We start from the raw sequence: 20,071 nt of genomic DNA on the forward strand, positions 1-20,071 counted from the left end.
GGGTTTTTCTGTATAGCCCTGACTATCCTGGAACTCACTCTGTAGACCAGGCTGGCCTTGAACTCAGAAATCCACCTGCCTCTGCCTCCCAAGTGCTGGGATTAAAGGCGTGGGCCACCACTGCCCGGTTTGTGTGTGATTCTTACTGTGTATCTCTGGTTCATCTGGAATTCAAGAGGATCCAGCTTACTCAACCTCTCAGGTGCTGGGGTTAAAGACATTCACCACCATTCCTAGGCCTGGATTGCTCTCTCTCTTTGTTTTGAGACAGGGTCTCACCACCAACTCTGGTTGGCTTGGAACTTGATATGCAGACAATGCTGGCCTGGAACTCTGAGAGGTCTGCCTGCCTCTGCATTCCAAAGTCTGGGATTAGCACTTTGCTCTTTAAAATGAGGGAAAGTGGTCCCTAAGGATCCCCTGAGGACATAGGTGGGTCTTGGGCTGTGGTTCTAACTCTGGTGTTATCTATTGCAGAAAGGCCGTTACCTTTTCATTTCTCACAATTGGGCTGAGCACACGTGAGCCATGGGGGAACACAGTCCAGACGACAATATCATCTTCTTTAAGGGAGAGGAAGATGACCTAACCCCGCATGACAAGATGCTCAGGTTTGTGGATGACAACGGACTGGTGCCTTCCTCATCTGGAACTGTTTATGATAGGACCACTGTTCTCATAGAACAGGACCCTGGCACTTTGGAGGATGATGAAGACGACGGACAGTGTGGAGAACCCTTGCCTTTTCTGGTGGAAGGTGAAGAGGGCTTCTTAATAGATCAGGAAGCAATGTCCCAGGGTTACGTACAACACATTATCTCACCAGATCAGATTCATTTGACTATAAACCCCGGTTCCACACCCATGCCAAGGAACATTGAAGGTGCGACTCTTACTCTGCAGTCGGAATGTCCAGAAACGAAACGGAAAGAAGTAAGTAAAGCCGCAGATGAGGGCCCGGTGTGGCTTTGGGGCAGCTCCTTCCACATGGCGCTGGCAGTTTTAACTGGGGGTTAAAGGAGCTCCCGGGCTTAGAGCCTTCTGTAGTCTTACCTGCCAACAACACATCTGCCTCCTGTTTTGTTGCGACTGCTTTCTAGAACTTTCGGATTGTATGGCCACATTGTAATTGAGGAGTACCACACATTGTAATATCTCAGATTTGCCTCTCCAAATCATAAATAAAATAGAAATTTCACCAAAGTGAATTCATGTTTATACTGCGAAAGTAACAGCATGGCTTCTCTGATAGCCAAGTGCCTAGATTTGTGTGTAATAACTAGAGCTGGCTGTAAGTCATTTGTTTTGGAGATGTCTGTAGGAATATGTTTGTTAATTTAGTGAGTATTTAATGGATAGTAAAAGGAACTTTGTATAATCCAGGCAAGAATCCACAAAAGAGATGAGGTAGCTAAAGGTGGTCACACTCACGTTCAGGAACTGTGCATGACGGAATGCCTTTCAGGGTAGCTTGGAAACCGGAAGGCATCTCTCTCACAGGTTGTAGTTCTGCATTTGGATGAAAGGAATGCTATGGCGTACAGGCAGGAGTGGTAAACATCACCCAGGAACTAGTGCTGCAAGTTAATGTGAAAAAACCAGGTCCCTGGCAGTTACAGTGTTGAAGACTAATGCAGGTACCGGCAAGCAGAAATAGGCTTAATTTTCTGAGGAAACAGTTTCCTTTTCTGATGCAATGAAGGTTGGAAATTATATACAGCTTGTACAAATGACTGCCTCATGACATTTGTCTTTTCCTTTTTAACCTTAGAATCTCAGCATTAAGGTTTCAGTTAAGGGTGGAATGCCTGCCTACCATTCGGGAGGGATTGAGCCGAAGGTCGCAAATCAATGAATAAGAAAATACCTCAGAGCTGTAAATACTTAGAGAGACCATCATGTCCTCCCTCCCAGTGCACAAAACAATCCCTATAGCCTTGCTGTCTCTCTTCATGGGTCTGTGCTTGAAATCTTCCAGAATGGCAAGAGCACAGGGTTTTACAGCTCAGACCAGTGCGTTTGTTGGCCTGTTCTGCTAGCTAAGGAGTGTTTGCTTGTGTAGGACTCAAGTCTGCCTTCTTGTGCTGCTCCAGCCTCCGGTTCTGTCCTGAGAACCGTTCTTCTGTGGGGCAACCTCACATACTTAAAGGTTCATCATGGTTTTTGGTACAAGCTAGCCATCTACACTCAAAATATCTTTCTGATGGCATTTCTTCCCAGCCACCCATCAGTTCGGTTGCCTTTAACTGAAGGAATTCTAGTTTTCCAAAGTCCTTTTAAAATCCAGAGTTGAGCATAATCTCCCAAGAGTGAGTCAGCCTGGCCAATCGAGTGGCTCTTATCTCTCTCTTCATCTGGACACTGAACTATAGTGACTCTGTCATCTGTGTTTTATTGTCAATATCTCACTGTTGGCTTGTGCTTGGAAACCTCTAGAAGAGTGGTTCTCGGTTGAGGGCACTTCTCCCCCCCAGGGAAGATCAACCCTTTCCTTTAACAATTTGATTGTCACAATGGGAGGTGCTAACTGGAATCCCTAGGTAGGAGCTAAAGACATTGTCTAGTACATAGGACAGCCTCTGACAAATACTTACCCCAGATGTCTGCAGAGCTTGGATAGAGAGCCCTGTTCTGCCTTATCATGGGCACAGCTGTCAAGTTATGTGCTGGTGCCGGTAGACAGGCTTATTGTAAGCCTTTGGAGTGTCTCTATACTGACCTTCTCTTGTTGGCTTCAGCCGGGTATGTAAGCTTGTAGGGGTTCATCTGCCTTCAAGTGACTGTTGTTGCTGTTCTTTTTGAGATGTCTCATGTATCCCAAGCTGGCTTCCAATTTGCTGTGTGGTTAAGGTTGACCTTGAACTCCAGATCTCCTGCCTTCCACTTTCCAGTGCCAGGATTACAGGCATGCACTGGCCTCACAAACATGCCAAGCAAGGTGCTGTAGGTGATGGCGATTTGCAGGATAAAGATAGAAGGCTGATGTTAAAGTGGTAGACACACAGGGTGCCCGCACTGTATTTGGGAGCTGTGTGGTCAGGCAAGCCTTCAAGGTGGTCATAAAGATATGTTCAGTTTGAAGAAAAGCGGGGCATGGATATTTCTCAGAGATGGAGACAACATGAGCAGAGAAAGGAAGGTAGAAAGCAGAGGTCCCCTCAGGGAGCAGCCAGCTGTCCCCCTTAAAACAGAGTTACTACATATATCTTGTCTTCTGGTTTGAAACAGTATTGCTATGCACGGCCGTTTTTTACAGTGTCTAGCCTGCTCCCCTCTTGTCCTTAAAGACTGTGGTCTCTGTTGCATCCAGTCAACTCTCCCATTATAACCCAGGATCAGTCATAGACAGAGCATAAGTGGGGTGGGGGTGGAGCTCAGTCAGGATATCACGCCATAAAGCCCTGGGTCCCATTCCTAACACCACCGTAAAACAAAAAGATAGTATGTAAATAAAGCCAGAATAGACTTTCTGGCTTTAGTTTGTCAACCCTTAGACTAGAATCCAGAGAGTAGAGGGAATACGGATGGAAAGATAGCAAAGGTTCAAATCTAGAGAGCAATGAAGGCTTGCTGAGGGTTCATGCTGTTTTAGAAGCAGTGGGAGCCTTGATGATTTAGGAGCCAGGAGTAATGTGATTAAAGAAGCAATTTAGAGCCAGGCGTAATGGTGCATGCCTTTAGTCCCAGCACTTGGGAGGCAGAGGTAGAAACAGATGCAGGAGAGTCTCTCTGAGTTCGAGGCCAGCCTGGTCTACATAGTTCCAGGACAGCCAAAACTATATAGTGAGATCCTGTTTCTAAAAAAAAAAACAAACCAGTAGCATTTTAGGAGGAGTGCCCTGGCAGCGGGCAGGGATCTGGGAGGCAAAGAAAGCCAGGACTTCATGGCCTGCTAGAAGACATGAGTTTCATTTAACTGATGAAGGGAAGAATCTAAGACTGGGGGAACTTGGGATGCTGTTGGAATTTGCATAAGGAGCCCTGAGTTGAAAGTCAGTCTTCGGTTTTTTTATCTAAATATTTCATTAAAAGATTCATCAGGGACTAACTAGGCGTGGCGGCCCATATCTTGAATCTTGGCACTCTGGAGGCAGAGGCAAGTTGATCTGTGAGTTCAAGGCCACGCAGGGCAACACAGTGAAATCCTTTCTGAGTTGCTGTTGGTTGATGAGTGGGTGAAGAACCTACCTTGGTGGATAACTTCAGATATGCTCAGGCTGCATGCTGAAGACAGTGGCTCCTCCACCCCCTACCTCCCCACCCCCTGCTTAACGGTGAGTGAGTCTGGTAACCAGAATTGGGTCAAGAAGAGGGAAGTTCGGTGGGGAAATGAGTAAGTTTGTTTGGCGCGTATTGAATGTGTAGCCCTTGGGAATAAGGAGCAGAGGTGAGACTTACTGGAACTGTAGGTCTGAAGTTAAGGAAATGACGGATCCTTAATCCCTGTGGGGCAGCAGTGCGAACAAGGGAAATGGCTAGGGAGAGAGAGAGAGAGAGAGATAACAGTAGTCAAGGGGGTGGGTGGAATGTGCTGTTCTGGACTCTGGATCAGGAAGGCTGACTTCCTGTGTGACCTGAAGAGGGACTGAGTAGCCAGAGAGGATAGTTCTGTTGCTTGTTTGGCTGTCTCTCACATTTTGAAACGGCCTTTAGTTGAGCCCAGGATGCAGAGCGTTTAAATGAGGGAGAAGTGAGCTGGGATGAGAGATCAGGAAGCAGAAAGCATTTTGTTTTTAAAGTTTGTTATTCGGAAGAAGAAGAAGAAAAAAAAAAGCATTGAGACGGTAGCAGTTCACAGGCATTGGAATTTTTAAGTTTAGAAAGTTTGAGCTGGGGCCGGCCAGTGGTGGTGCACTCCTTTAATCCCAGCACTTGGAAGGCAGAGGCAGGCAGATTTCTGAGTTCAAGGCCAGCCTGGCCTACAGAGTGAGTTCCAGGACAGCCAGGGCTACACAGAGAAACCCTGTCTTAGAAAAAAAACAAAAAGAAAAGAGAAAGTTTGAGCTGGCTGTGGCGGCTCACGCCTTTAATCCCAGCTCTGGGGAAGCAGAGGTAAATGGAGTTCTAGGCCAGCTAGGGCCACATAGTGAGACCCTGTCTCTCAACTGATTAATAAGTTAATTAATTAAAAGTTTGGACGTAGTTAAGGACCCAGCTTTAGGCCGCCTGGTTAATGATTACTGCTGAGTGTTGGTGATAAGCACGTGTTTTGAGAAATGTTACGTAGACCCATAGCCACGCTGCTTCAGAATTTATCAGGACATTTGGTTTGGTAATAGCTAAGAAAAAAGAAAATACAGAATTTTCTAATGCTATAAGCTAATGCTATAAAACATTTTCCAGGGCAATAGTAGAACACATTTGGGGGGTGGGGGGGAATGCTGACCTAGGCAGAAGAGAAGCTTGGCGGGAGGGAGAGATTATGCAATCTGATACTAGCTGTCCCCTTCCTGTTTGGTGCTCCTTACCAATTAGTAAACTTCTGTTTGCAAGCCTGACTTGCCCCAGTGGTTTCCTCAGGCCATTTAATCAGGACCAGGGCAGGATCAAGGATGCTATGAACTTTTTGCCAGTGACTGTGGGTGTATGTGCCATCCACCGTAGAGGTTCTTCCGTCAGTTTTAACATCTTCTACGTGAGTCCTAGGTAGAAGAGTCTATAAGCTAGACTTTCTTGAGTTGGGTCATTTCCCTGCAGCTTGGTAGGTTGGGGGCTGCCGTGGGGATCAGGAAGGAGCAGCGGCCGTGGCCCTAGTCTCTGGGAGCCAAACATCCAGGCTTGCCTTCCAGAAGCACACTCTCACCTCAGTCACTGATTGACATGGCTTTTATTTTGGCTTCCAAATCCACTTAGTCAGCTGGAGGAGGCTAGTGTTTACCGATGATAACAGCTGCGTGATCGTTAACCACTCTTGTCCCTGGGACCTGATTTAAGCCTGGCCTTTTTTTTTTTTTTTTTCTGCATGGCATTCCCAGGTACTGCTCTTGAGAAATGGAAGCCTGTGATAACTACTCAGTCTTCTTGGCTTCCTAAGCCGCTTAGCTTCTGAGTCAGATGTTAGCCTGACTTTCCTGTTTATTCCCCATCGTTCCTTTGTCTTCTTTAGTGTGCCATTGACTTTATTGATTGCTTTATTATTATTGTTTTTCATCATGCTTGTCTTGCGCAAAGACCAAGCCAACCAGAACCTTGCCACATATACCGTCTCTTCCTACCACAGGCCCTCTGGGCACCCTGACTCTTCCTTCACAAAATACGTTCTCAACCTTACCGCTTTCTCCCTGCTGGTTGGTAGCTTTTGAGAGGTTCCGTCAAAACATTATCTTTCCGCTCAGACACCACCCATCTGACTGGAGGGCTTCCTGTCCAGGTTGCTAAGCAGCTGTTCCTCCTGGTGGGTTTGAGTGGTCCCTGGTTCCCCAAACTTTCTTGCATCTCTGTTCTTCCAGAGAACTTGCCAGGGGCCATTCGGTTGCCTGCTTGCCTCCTCTGTCAGCACCAGAGTGGGGAGCACAACGCATCCTCCACCGTTACCAACCTTCCCTCTTTGCTGCTGACCAGTTGGGAGGGCTCGTAGGTCAGACATTTCCATGATGCCCTGAATCTTCCAAGCATAATGAACAAAATATAATAAAGCAATAAGGAAGCCAGCTGCACACTAAAGGAGGCAAAGCACTGACTGGGAAAGAAGGGTCTTTCTTGCAAGAACGCAGTTCAGTGGTCTCGGATATTTTGCTCCCAGGTATTCTAGAGATTGGATTGCCTTCGGAAGCATTCTGAAAGGAGGGAAGAGATCTTTCTCTTGCCTGGTCTTCCTCCTCCTCCTTTTCTTCTTCTTTTTTTTTTTTTTTTAAAGATTTATTTATCATATCTAAGTACACAATGTAGCTGTTTTTAGACACACCGGAAGAGGGCATCAGATCCCGTTACAGATGGTTGTGAGCCACCATGTGGTTGCTGGGATTTGAACTCAGGGCCTTCGGAAGAGCAGTCAGTTCTCTTAATTGCTGAACCATCTCTCCAGCCCCCTTCTTCTTTTACTTATTTATTTTTTAATTTTAGATTAAAATTTTTTGTTTGGTTGGTTTGGTAGGTTTTTTGTTTGTTTGTTTGTTTGTTTGTTTTCTTGCTTTTTGAGGCAGGATCTCTATGTAATTCTGGCTGTCCTGGTAATTTTGGCTGTCCTGGAGCTTGCTATGTAGACCAGGTTGGCCTCAAACTCATAGATTCTCCTTGTCTCAGCCTCCTAAGTACTCGGATGAAAGGTGTGAGCCACCACACCTAGCTGAATTTCCTTAGCCTGACAGATCTTAAGTAAAAATAAATGGGTCAGAAGTGGCATGCCCTGGACCCACAGTGCCAGCCCCTGGCAGCTAAAGCAGAAATGGGTTTGAGACTGGGCTGGACTACATGGTACTTTCCAGGCCTGCCGGGTTACAAGGAGAAAGCCTGTCCCAAGAAAACAAAAGGGAGCAAAACAAAAGGAAGGGGGTTTGACCCTAGTGGCCAGAGCCTTTTGACAGTTTGTCCTTTGTTTTAGGACTGATTCCAGTCTTGTTTCTCAGTGGTATCCTCCGGGAGTGGAGCCATGCACTCAGATGCTTGCCTGTGCTGGAGGGGAGCCACCCGCCTTCCACTGCACACCACGATTACATTTCTTCACAGCTCGCTGTTCAACTCCCACAGGATTGCCATTCAGACGTAGGGCGGAAGAGCCTGTCACTGACTGGAAGGGTAGTGCTAAGGATCCATTCATTTCCCTCCAAGGTTCGACTTAACCGACGTCAGACGTCAGGACTGATAACCGTCCAGCGCTCAGAGAACAGCAGGGAAGGCTGGTGGGCTCCCTGTGGCTCTGTTAGAGTCCAGAGCAGAATGTCAGTTCCCTGTGCCACCAGGTGAAGCCAGTTTGTTAGCCAGCATGTCTCCTCGGTGTTAGCATGTGTGGTGTTTGTCTCTCTGTCCCATCACAGAGGCCCTCTGGCCAGGCAGAGGGACATGTTGGTTTTACATCACACGGGTTTTTTAAGTTGGTACCTACTGTAGGTGTTCCGGGTCTTAAGCTGATCTTTGACATGGACTGTGTCAGGTACTGCTCACATCTTGTTCATGTGAGAATGGGAGAAAGTGCTTGAGTTTTAGAGCTCGCCCCTTATTTAAGTGGAGCTTTTTCCAAAAGTGGATTCTTTGAAAGATGATTTCTACTTCGGTATCTATCGTCTTTGTGTTGTGGTGTGTTTTAGCTGTGCAGCCTCAGACAGGCTGCTCTCCTTCCTCATTTGTAAAATGGAGATAAAAATAGCCCACTGCGTCCTTCTGTGAAGACTCAGTGAGATGTGTATATATGAAGTGTAGATCAGTATATGCCTCAGATGTCAGGCCCCACGTCTGGTGCATCAGTTGTTCAGTTGTATGTCCTCTTGCTTTTTCTTGCTCACCTGTGCCCAATGGATCAGAGGTCATCTCCAGTTTCAGAAAGGTTAGACATGTTGAGGCTTCTTTGCTAGAAACAGTTTTGGGAAGCCTGCTCTTCTTGAGACAGCTGTAAATGATGTTAGGAGGCAGAGACAGACAAATCTATCAAAGTCAGTCTGGGCTACATAGTTCAAAGCAAGTTTGCAACTCTGTCTTGAAAGGGGGCGGTACAGGTTGGGGATGCGATTGGGTCCTGGGGAGCTCACAGATCTAATAAGCTGAACTTTCGTATTAACACCACTGTCACTGACGGGCTATTTGTTTAGGAGAAGCTGGGAACTGAGCCTAGGGTCGGATGATGCCAGGCCAGGGCTCAACCACTGAGCATACCAGCTCTCTTTTCTGTTTTTTTAAATTTAAGTTTATTTATATGTATGAGTATTTTGCCAGCAGGTATGTCTATGCCTGGAACATGTGGAGGCAGAAGACACCTGGTCTCCTGTAACTAGAGTTGCAGCCTCTTGAAAGCCACTTGTGGGTGCGAGGAATCGATCCTGGTTCCTCTGGAAGAGCAGTCAGGCCTCCTAACTGCTTAGCCATCGCTCTAGTTCCTCTCTGAGACAGTTCTTAGACAGATGTGTGCATGTTCTCCTAAGTTGTTCCGACCGGCTTGGAACTCACGCTGTAGTATAGGGAGCGTCGCGCTGGAACTTCCTTTCTGTATCTTCAGATGAGCCCTCAGACCAAGCTTTTAACAGGGTTAGTGAATGGGGCTGTTTTGCCACGAGGAATCTTTTGTCCTCATTCTTGGCTTTTTTAGTCTCCTTGGTACCAGGCCACCAAAAGTTACTCCCATGGTGGACATTTGGGGCACCAATATCCTATGGCTAAAAGTGAAGGCTTAAGTATAATTCTATATTTCACCCTTTAAACAGCCATAAAATAGACACTTTTAGATGTTACATTTTTAAAGAGGAAAAAAAATTGAAGCCTAGAAACAACAATTCCCAGTACTGAGAGGCAGAGATGGGGGAGGATCCCTAAGTGCTCTCTGGCTGTAGAGTCTGAGAACTCCATAATAACGTGGAGGCCGGGTGTGGTGGCTCACACCTTTAATCCCAGGGCTTAGAGGCAGAAGCAGGAAAATCTCTGTGAGTTTGAGGCCAGCCTGGGACACTTAGTAAGACTCTGTAAATAAATAAGGTAGAAGACAAACAATACCTGATGTCAGCTTCTGTCTTGTGCTCGCTCACACACAAGTGCACACACCCTCATACACACATGCCCCGTGAGCACACACTTGCAAATAGAAGTATCCACTTCAAGTGGTGAAGCTGAGACTTGAACTGAGCACTGTCTGATGCTGAAGTCATTGCTTCTTATGATAACACAGAAGTCTACAAAGGTGGTACTCAAGATGTAGCCTTGTCTGCTGATACCAGGGCTGAAAAAGTGGGCGTCCTTCGTTCTGCACGGGTGGAGGTGTCAACACAGCTCTGGAGAGTGAGGGACGGATGAATTCAGCTCTAGTGGGCATTGAAGAAAGGGAGTTGTTCAGAGCTCTTAGAGTGGTGATTTGGAATAGAAGAAATCACTGGTATTATGGAGAGCAGGTTTGCTGTGGGGAGAAGGGACAGGACGTCACTAGTGATGGAGAAGAAAGGGCAGAGGTTGATGTTTTCCCCGTTTTTTTTTTTTAAGATTTATTTATTTTATGTTTATGAATGAGTACATTGTCATAGTCTTCAGACACACCAGAAGAGGGCATCGGATCCCATTACGGATGGTTGTGAGCCACCATGTGGTTGCTAGGAATTGAACTCAGGATCTCTGAAAGAGCAGTCAGTGCTCTTAACCTCTGAGCCATCTCTCCAGCCCCTCCCCCTGGGGGTTTTTGTTGGCCTGTTTGTTTCTCCTTTTTGGAGACTGGATCTGGCTAGTCTGAAACTTGCTGTTGAGATCAGCCTAGCTTCAAAGTTAGGGCAATCCTCCTGCTTCTGCTTCTGCTTTCTGAGTGCTGGGATCAAAGGCTTACACCAGCAGCCTCAGTCAGGAAAGCGGGTTCTGTAGCTGTAGCCACCATCCAATCGTTAATTTATGAGTGTTCGCCTGCTCTGGGCGCACAACTCCTCTCTTTATTGTCCCGTGTACAGTTGAGTTCTTTCTTCCTGACTCCCTCTTTCTTCCAGCAGAAGTCTAAGCTTTTTTCCACTCTGACTTTGAGAAGTTTTGTCATCTGAAGTTCTTTTCTGCTTGAGCTCATCTGCACCTGTCCTCCTTTGCCCCTGTCTGTCGCCTGAGCTCTGTGATCATCTTCAATAAATGTTTCTGTTTCAGAACTGTTCAGAACACTCTGCAAATCTTAGCCCTCTTGCCTCCTGGACATGCGCAGTGTTACACTCCATGCTTAGCGAACTCACTCCGGCCTCTTAGTGCTCTTTGGCAGAGTCCCCCGCAGCTGTCTGAAGCCACACGGGAAAATTAAAGTCAGAGTTAGAATTTTAACATTCTTTGAAAAGCAAGTTTTCTTCATCTCCAGTGGAGTCTCCAATGAATTATGTCTCCCCATGACAGGTAGTGTCATTCATTTTGACAAGCAGACTACTTGTATGTGACCCTTCCCCGAAGTCTTTGGAATCAGCTGGGCATCTCCTCCATAGATAAGTTTGCTGTGGCCCAAGCCTCAAGTCCTGTGTTTGCATACTGCCCCATGTGCTCATAGCCATATGAGTGCAGCTCAGCTCCTTAGACTGTGTTCTTGCCTGTCCTAATTCTCCTCCTTGACAGCATGGTCCTCTGCTGCTGCTGCTGCTGCTGCTGCTGCTGTTGGCACCAAACCTCGTATAATTCTGGAATACAGTTCCTCAAACCCATAAATGCTGACTTTTAGTCTTATTAAAGGTACTTGATATATGTTGAAGCCATGACGACATGGCAATTTTTTCCCCTGCTCTGATCCCATTTGAGGAGGTTTAGCTTTCCCTTTGTGTGAAAATTGTAGCTGCTTTAAAATAATTCTGAGGTCGCCGGGCGTGGTGGCGCATGCCTTTAATCCCAGCACTCGGGAGGCAGAGGCAGGCGGATTTCTGAGTTCGAGGCCAGCCTAGTCTACAAAGTGAGTTCCAGGACAGCCAGGGCTACACAGAGAAACCCTGTCTCAAAAAACCAAAAAAAAAAAAAAAATAATAATAATAATAATTCTGAAAGATACCCAGTGGTGTTGCCATTTATTCCAGATGAAGTGAAAAGCTGATCATTTATTCAGTTTATTATTGAGAGAAAAGGCATCTAGTACCCAACACCACTCTTTTAACAGTTTTTTTCCTTTTTTTGATATGCTGGCCTTGAACTTGAACTCGTATCCGTTCTCCTGCCTCAGTCATCTTCTGAGTGCCGCCTGCCCGCCCGCCCGCCATCACTGACTTCCACTTTGCCTACCTTTCAGTGCCTTTCCAGTCTGGGTGCCTTCCTCACTTTCTGTCCTTGGCCTCTCTCCCTCTCTAATCTGCCAAGTGTTCCTGAAAGCATAGTTGGCTGACTGCTTACATTCTGGCCACGGCCCTGCCGTTCCCACGCTGGTGCTGTGGCGGGGAGACCGAGGGCTTAGCCATTGGTGGCCTTTGCTACATTTGACCAGGCTGACATCCTACTCAGAACTTCCTTTCCTGCTCGATAGATAGTCTTGGGGTTTGTTTGCATGTGTATGTGTATGGCGTACATGTTTAGTCACACATGTGCAAGTGCACGTTGATGTCCAGTGTCCTCCTTCATCACTCTGAGACAGCGCCTCTCACTGAAGCCGGAGCGCACCAAGTCCAGTTGACCAGCCAGCTGTCTGCCCCTGGCGATCCTGTGTCTGCCTCCAGAGTCCTGAGATTATGGTGCCCGGCCCCCTCCAGTGGCCATGAGGTTTTATGTGGTGCCAGAATCTGAATTCAGGTCTTCTCAATTGCACAGCAAAGCAAGCACCTCACCCACTGAAACGTCTCCCGGGCCCACCACTTATGAGTCTGCCACTACTTTGCTAGCAGTAAGACTTGCTGGGTTTGTTTCATTCATTCATTCAAAACATAAATGGAGTGAGTGCCACTTCTTTGCAAGGCTAATCTCTGAGGTTATGGTCCCTGCTGTCATGCAGTTTAAGTTTAGATGAAAAGCAGTCATTCATTCAATTCAGTAAGAATAATGGAAATTATCTCATCTTAATTGTATCTTCTATTTTAAAGAAAAGCTGGTGTCTCTTGGCTGGGGATTATTTCTGGAAACACTACTTCTTCTCAAGCATACGTGGATACTCTGTCTTCTTATGTAAAGGGATTGCAGTGTTTGCATGCAGCCTGTGTACATTCTCTTATACACTTTAAATATTTACAACATTTATTTGTCTGGAGGCACATGTGGAGGCCAGAGGTCAATTTCATGGGTTTGTTTTCTTCCACTTTTACATGGTATCCCAAGGATTGAGCTTGACAGCGTCTGTCGCTGAGCCATCTAGCTGCTGGCCTCCTTCTGTTTACGTACGTTAGCTTAGTCTACTCATGATGTGTTCAATACAGTATAGACGCGTTAGACGTTGCTGGGGGAATAATAGGTGGTTCTGTACATACTCTGCACAGGTACTTCTTTGTAACTGTAACTATTTTCAGTCCCTAATTGGCTAAGTCCATGAATGCAAATTTGGAGGGCTGGTGGCCCAGGGAGCTGTGAGGGCCTGTCACACTGGGACCTGGGGCTAAGGACCAGTCTCTTAGAACCATGTCAGCTGCTGTGGCAGCTGAAGAGTGAGGCTCTGCTCTTCTCTCAGCACGGTGATGAACTTTATGATGGAGATAGTCCCTGCTCTTATCCTTCAGTGATGGTTGAAGTTTCCGTTGGTAAAGTTAGTACACAGTCATGAGAGGGAGATTCCCGATGTAAGTGAAGTGTCGGGTGTGCAGGAAAGGGACACGGTACTGGCTTTTAGAGGAGGGCGCTGTTGTGTGGACATGGAGAGGTTGTGGAGGACCTGGGAGGCAGTGAGACTTGAATTAAAGCAAGAGTCTCGGAAGCCAGAGAAGGGACTAGACCTTTCCAGGGATAGAGCACAGGCAAAGAGGTGGGAACTGAGACTCCCTGGGGACCAGTGTGCTGGGGTGAGTAGCTCTAGGCCTGCCGTTCTGCTCTCCTGGATCCTGGGTCACGGAACAAACAGAGCGTCGGAAGGCCTGGGAATACCCTGACTATCCTGCCTAGACACTGGGACTCTCTCCGGGAGAGGCCATGTGGGGCATTGTTTTAGAGTTGCTCTGGCAATGACTTCAAAACTAGGCACCAAGACTCACGCCTGAGTGATTGACTTCAGGGAACACAGAGCATGACCTGTGTGGCAGTGAGAGGCTCCCGGTGACTCTGTGAGCAAGCACTTGTGTAAGGTCCTGTCAGTGGTTGGAGGGAGGAGAGGAGGAGAAGGGGCGGGGTAGGAGGAGGAGACAAGGCCCCTCCCATCCCTATCTAGCCAGCTAGCTGACAGGCTCAATCCTGTTTAAACCCAGTTTGTTTTCATGTAGCACTGGAACAGTGAGTGGTTCTCAGCCTGTGGATCTCGGCCTCTTTGGGGGTCAACCAGCTCTTTCACAGGGGTCGCCTAACGCCATCAGAGACCACAGATACTTACATTATGATTCATAAAGAAGTAAAATCCGTTAGGAAGTAGCAATGAAAATTACGTTGGGGGCTGGTCACCACAGCGTGAGCAATCATATTACAGGGTCTTGGTGTTGGGAAGGTTGCCCTAGAGTGAAGTAAGAGAGCTGTTTGAGGGGAGGGGTTGTTGAGATTTCTGTTTGTTTGGTTCATGGTGAGGGAGTGATTCAAGACAGGGTTTCTCTGTGTAGCCCTGGCTGTCCTAGAACTCGCTCTGTAGACCAGGTTGGCCTCTAACTCAGAGGTTCACCTGCCTCTTCCTCCCAAATGCTAGGATCAAGTGTGTGTACCACTACACATGACTAACTTTTGATTTCGTATGTGTATGTGTGTGAGCATCTGCTGAGGGCAGAGGCTTCAGAGTCCAGGAGTGCCAGGGCCTGACCACAGCTCCTCTGCAAGAGTAGTGTGCGCTCTTACCATGGAGATCTGTTCAATTCCCGAGAGTGGTTTTTATTTGTTGTTTTCTGTAAGGATTGAACCCGAGACCCCAAGCATGCTAAACAAACACTGAGCCACAACTCTGGCCTCAGAGTGTTCATTTTTAAAGAAAATCTCTCAGGCAACCCAGACTGGTTTCAAGTTTTCCGTATAGTTATGATGGTGGCATGACCTTGGTTTATTATTTTATTTTTGAGGCAGGATCTCACTGACTGACCTGGAACTCTTCCTAGTAACCAGAGTGACACCAAACTAAGAGAAACTCCTCTGCCTCTGCCTCCGCCTCCGCCTCTGCCTCCCAAACGCTGGGTTTAGGGTGTGTGTAACCACACGTGGCTAGCCTTGAACTTTTGATCTGACTGCCAGGATTGCTGACACACCCAGTTTGTGTATGTCTTCTTGGGGATGAACCCAGGGCTTCCTGCAGGCCGGGAAAGCACTCTACCCACTGAGCTCCACCTCGGCCCAGCTCTTACATTTTTATTGCTTTTTGAAAAATCAAAATAATATTTTATAACATAAAATTATATGAAATTCAAACTTGTGTCCATGTATGGACATTTATGTTTTGGGGACATGGCAGTGTTTGGTAATTTGCTTGTGACTGCCTTAACATGGAGGGCAAGTCTTGCATAGTGACAGAAACCATAAAAAACAAAATATGCTCTCTTTAACACTTGAAAGGAAACTGTTCACCCTTGCCATCAACCATTCTTTGATCAAGCACCCTTTCTGAGACAGTGGCCATCTCCTCCCTGAGGCTTTGTCCCTCCAGCCAGACTATTTTGTCATTTCTGTTCCAAGAGCAAACGCAGGGTTCCCATCATGTCTGTCTGTCTGTCTTATTTTGTGTGTGTGTGTATGATGGTGGCAGTGGTGGTGGTGGTGGGTCAAGACAGATTCCTTTTGTATCGCCCTGGCTGTCTTAGAACTCCCTTTGTAGACCAGGCTGGCCTCGAATTCACAGATATTCACCTGCCTCTGCCTTCTGAGCACTGGGATTAAAGGTGTGCACTACCACGATCTGGAAAATTATTCCTAATTTTTACAGTAACTTTTATTTTTTTTTAAATTCATTTTTATCATTTTTAGTTACGTATTTGTTTATGACTGTGTGTGAATATATGCAGGCAGGTGCAGGTGCCTGCGGAGTCCGTAGATGACAGATTGCCCTGGAGCTGGAGTTATGGGCAGTTGTGAGCTGCCTGATGTGGATTCAGAGAATGGAACTCGGTCCTCGGCAAAGCGTGCTCTTAACTGTGGTGCCATCCCTCCAGCTTTAATACAGACAGATTTAGGGCTTGGGTTGTAGCTCAGTTAACCAAGTGCTTGCCAGAGTTCACTCCTCAGCACGGCATAAGAACCTAGGTGGGTGATACATGCCCATAAGTAAGCACTCGGAAGGTGAAGACGGGAGGATCAGGAGGTCATGGTGGAGATGGGAGGATAAGGAGGTCGTGGGCTCCAAGTTTGCTGTCAGCTTGTGCTTTATGAGACCCTGTCCCAGGGTGGAGAGGTGAGACCTGGGCAGTTGTTTTGTCTCACTGATGAGGTGTCCCCTGTCCTCCGTCAGGTAAAGCGGTACCAGTGCACCTTTGAGGGATGCCCTCGCACCTACAGCACAGCAGGCAATCTGCGCACCCACCAGAAGACTCACCGAGGAGAGTACACCTTCGTCTGTAACCAGGAGGGCTGTGGCAAGGCCTTCCTCACCTCCTACAGCCTCAGGATCCACGTGCGAGTGCACACAAAGGAGAAGCCATTTGAGTGTGACGTGCAGGGGTGTGAGAAGGCGTTCAACACACTGTACAGGTCAGCCTCCCCGTACACACCGCACAGGTCAGGGGCCGCAGAACGCCCTCCTTGCGTATGACAGCTTTTGGGACTTTGAAGAGCACCGCTGTGCTCGCCTGCTTAAAATGCAGTCAGAACTTACTACTTAAAGATAGATGTACCGTGGGTTGGGTGGAAATGTCGGCACATCTGTATGTGGATTTGCATCTCAAGGAGGGACTTTGTGCCCTTGGGATGTTCGTAGTTGATATAGAGTAGTCTTCACATCGGCACTAGCTCAGGCTGGCACAAACCTCTGCCATAGCCTTCTATCCTGAGAGGTGGGAAGGTGCCCCCTTGATGTCTGTGTCTTTCTCCATGTTTGTGTCAGGAGACTACACAGATCTTTAATATTAGGCACAAAATAGCAAAATAACAGTAGCTAAGACCATCATTCTGAAAGTGCTTGCTCCTGTTTGATGCTAGAAGCCAAGCAGGGTTGGGCTTGGTTAATACTTGGCGTGACAGATAATAATGGAAAACATGTATGTGTGCACTGTGCAAAGGCATAATTCTAAGTGTTGGTCCCCAGAATAGCTGCTAAGGAACAGAAGTAGATACGTTCTGTACGGTCCTGGCTTGTAGTTCAGGGCCAGGACTTGAACCCAGAGGAGTCAGTCTCTGGTTACTGCTTGTTTTCATTTCTCTCTGTGTGAGTTTCGGATGCTAATGTGCTCTGGTACAGCATTCTGGTGCGCTCGATCCTATGGTGTGATAGGCTGACACTTGGACGCTCCATGGTGCATTCTGTAAGGAACATTTATTTCTCTGGGACATTTTGCAGGTTGAAAGCACATCAGAGGCTTCACACAGGGAAAACGTTTAACTGTGAATCTCAAGGCTGCAGCAAATACTTCACCACACTCAGTGACCTGCGGAAGCACATTCGGACCCATACAGGAGAAAAGCCATTTCGGTAGGTCTCGCTGCCTTCTGCCTGTCACTGGGCAGTCTCGGCTGCGGTCCTGTTAGGCTCTAGGGAGTTTTCACTGTAGGGAGAAAACTCCCTTGCCTGTTTCCTTCTCTGGTGGTGTCAGCTTGCCACAGGGGAGCTCTGACCAACTGCTGCGGGTCAGAGGAGTGCAGGCAGACTTGGTGGTGGCCATTCTGCCTCGTTTTGTTCTGTATTCTTAGAAAGGTGTTTGTTGAAGCTGACTCATATGGAGGATACTTTTCTTTGTAGTAGGGAAGTACTGAGAGCCTGAGTCAAGGGCTGGGGATGTAGCCCGGGCTACAGAGACAGATCTATGTCCACATCCCTTCCTCCTAAACAAAACAAAATATCATATCCTTAGTTAAATGGGGAAGAGCCACAAAGTTATAGACAGTGTCTGATGCTGTCAGCCAGAGAGCCTCGAGCATGGAGAAGGGGAGACCTACTAAAGACAGGATTCAGTTGTTTCTGAGGGTGCTCCTGAGGGAAGGTGAGGGTGGGAGGCTTGGCTCAGGGTCTGTGCACTCCACTCTTACTTATTGCTGCTGCTGTTAATAGCTCACGTCTGTGCACATACATGACCACATGGTTTTTGTATAGCTATGTCAAAATCCATATTTTTTATATTTTATTTTTATAAGTATATATCTGTGAGTACATGTTGTCTGGGTACTGATACTCTCTCCCAAGGCCAGAAGAGAGCATGAGATGTTCTGGAGCTGAACTAAACTCCGGTAGTAAATGTTCATGTCCCCAGCCCCAAGCTCCTCGGAGACAAACGTAGATCTGTAAGTCTGCTCTCTGTACAGCTACGCACCGAGGAGGATTATGGCTAGTTCTTGACAACAGGAAGCACGAGGTGGCTGGCTACAGGCACCCAGTAAGTCTTCAGAAGCAGCCTGGATGGTTATATGACATTTTTATGAGTTAATCAGTCTGTAAGGCTTCCCATAACTGGGTTGTAAGTATTGCTGAAGATAGCCCATAAGGAATGTCCCTGCTGGGCGTGGTGGCGCACACCTTTAATCCCAGCACTTGGGAGGCAGAGGCAGGCAGATTTCTGAGTTCAAGGCCAGCCTGGTCTACAGAGTAAGTTTCAGGACAGCCAGGGCTAGACAGAGAAACCCTGTCTCAAAAAAAAAAAAAAAAAAAAAGTCCCTGAATTCTCATGGGGTACTGTTTAAAGTTAGGGCAGCAAGCATGCCACCCATTCATTTTGAAGCCATTCACCCTCCTTCGCACACTTAGAGGAGCTGAAAATTCTTCCAGAGCAGCCAGCTCTAAGACACCAATTAAATGAAACTGGGGTTTTAAATTACAGGTAGGTTCCTGAGTCTCGGCCCCTTTAAGAACAAGAGGTTAGAGACCAGTTAGTTACAGATGCTTAACCCTCCCCTTGCCCCCACCCATCAGGTTGCTAGGGGACTCATTTCTATATACACATGCATTTAATTTTGTGATGATTAAAATAGTTTTCTCTTGAATATTAGAGGGGACCTAGATAGATACAGTGATGCATATATGTGATTAACATCGAAGGGCTTTAAAGAAACTTTCCCTTTAAAGAAATAAGGTAATAAGATATATAAGAAAATCTATTGGTCACATATTTACATTCTTGCTGTGTAAGAACTAAAGCAATGTTAAGAACTACACAAACCCTGCCCTTGAGAAAAGCAGATTAAGAAAAACCATCACACATCTGGCCTGGTTGTACAACACCTTTAATCTCAGCACTGAGAACACAGAAGGAGGCAGATCTGTGAGTCCCAGACCAGCCAGGGCTACATAGTGAGACCCGGTCTCAAGCAAACAAGTAAACACACGCACACATGTGTGCACACACACAGCCTCTCCTGTAATGTACACAGAGAAGAAATAAAACTGGACATGAGAGATGCTCGAAGGAAGCAGGTGGTGACTGCATCCCATCAGTCCTGAGGAGGTGGGGATTGTCTCTGGCTTTGATTATTGAGAAAGTATTCAGGGGCTAGGAATGTAGCGCACCAAGCATTCACAATGCCCTGATCTTAAGCTTTAGCACTGTGTAACCCAGGCATAGTGGTGCGTGCCTGTAATCCTAGCTACAGAGCCAGTTGAAAGGCAGCCTGAGATGTGAGTCCTTTCCTGATATGGGGAGGGAGCTACTGCATGCTGTGGATTATGGCTGATTCTGGACCACAGCCGCACCCACGCTCTCACTGAGTTTATGTCCTTCTGCCGTCTTCCCAGCTCACTTTCATTTTCTCTACTTTGAGGCAAGGTTCATTTTTTATCCCAGGCCGGACTATTTGTGAAGTTGTGAGCCTCCTCCTGGCTCAGCCCCCTCTTGAGTGCTAGGACTATTGACACGGGTCTACAAGTCCAGCTCTCTTTACCCAGCCTTGATGGACATTGTAATTCAGTCCTTCGTGTAGGTTTTCCACGAAGGCTGTCACTGCCAGCACAGTTGTGCTCAGTGATTGGTCAGATCTTTATCCCTGGGATGCTCTCAACACTTGCCTTACCTACAGACCTGTCCTGGACTCTGAGTCACATACGCCATCTTTCCTGTCCTTGTTTGTTACATTTATTTATGTAGTGTGTGAATTGTGTCCCAGTACACATGTAGCAGTCAGATGACAACTTGCTAGAGCTGCTTCTCTCCAAGCCTAGGACATCAGTCTTGATGGCAAGCACCCGGCCTAGCCGTCTTGCCACCTCCCGTGTTTTGTTTTTTGTTTTGTTTTGTTTTTTGTTTTGTTTTGTTTTATTGTTTTTTTTTTT

General features: G+C 47.0%; 1 protein-coding gene across 2 annotated transcripts in view; it reads left to right on the forward strand.

Moving 5' to 3' along the window:
* Mtf1 (metal regulatory transcription factor 1) overlaps positions 1-20,071 on the forward strand; it is a 47,703-nt gene that overhangs the window by 1,840 nt on the left and 25,792 nt on the right. For both annotated transcript variants that reach the window (XM_021159258.2, XM_021159257.2), the window contains exons 2-4: positions 478-933; positions 16,112-16,350; positions 17,156-17,287. In XM_021159258.2, the coding sequence (XP_021014917.1) occupies positions 529-933; positions 16,112-16,350; positions 17,156-17,287 (776 nt within the window). In that variant the 5' untranslated portion in view covers positions 478-528. The remainder of the gene's footprint in view (positions 1-477; positions 934-16,111; positions 16,351-17,155; positions 17,288-20,071) is intronic.

Source organism: Mus caroli, chromosome 4 (genome assembly GCF_900094665.2).
Source record: "Mus caroli chromosome 4, CAROLI_EIJ_v1.1, whole genome shotgun sequence".
In the NCBI taxonomy this organism is placed as follows: Eukaryota; Metazoa; Chordata; class Mammalia; order Rodentia; family Muridae; genus Mus; species Mus caroli.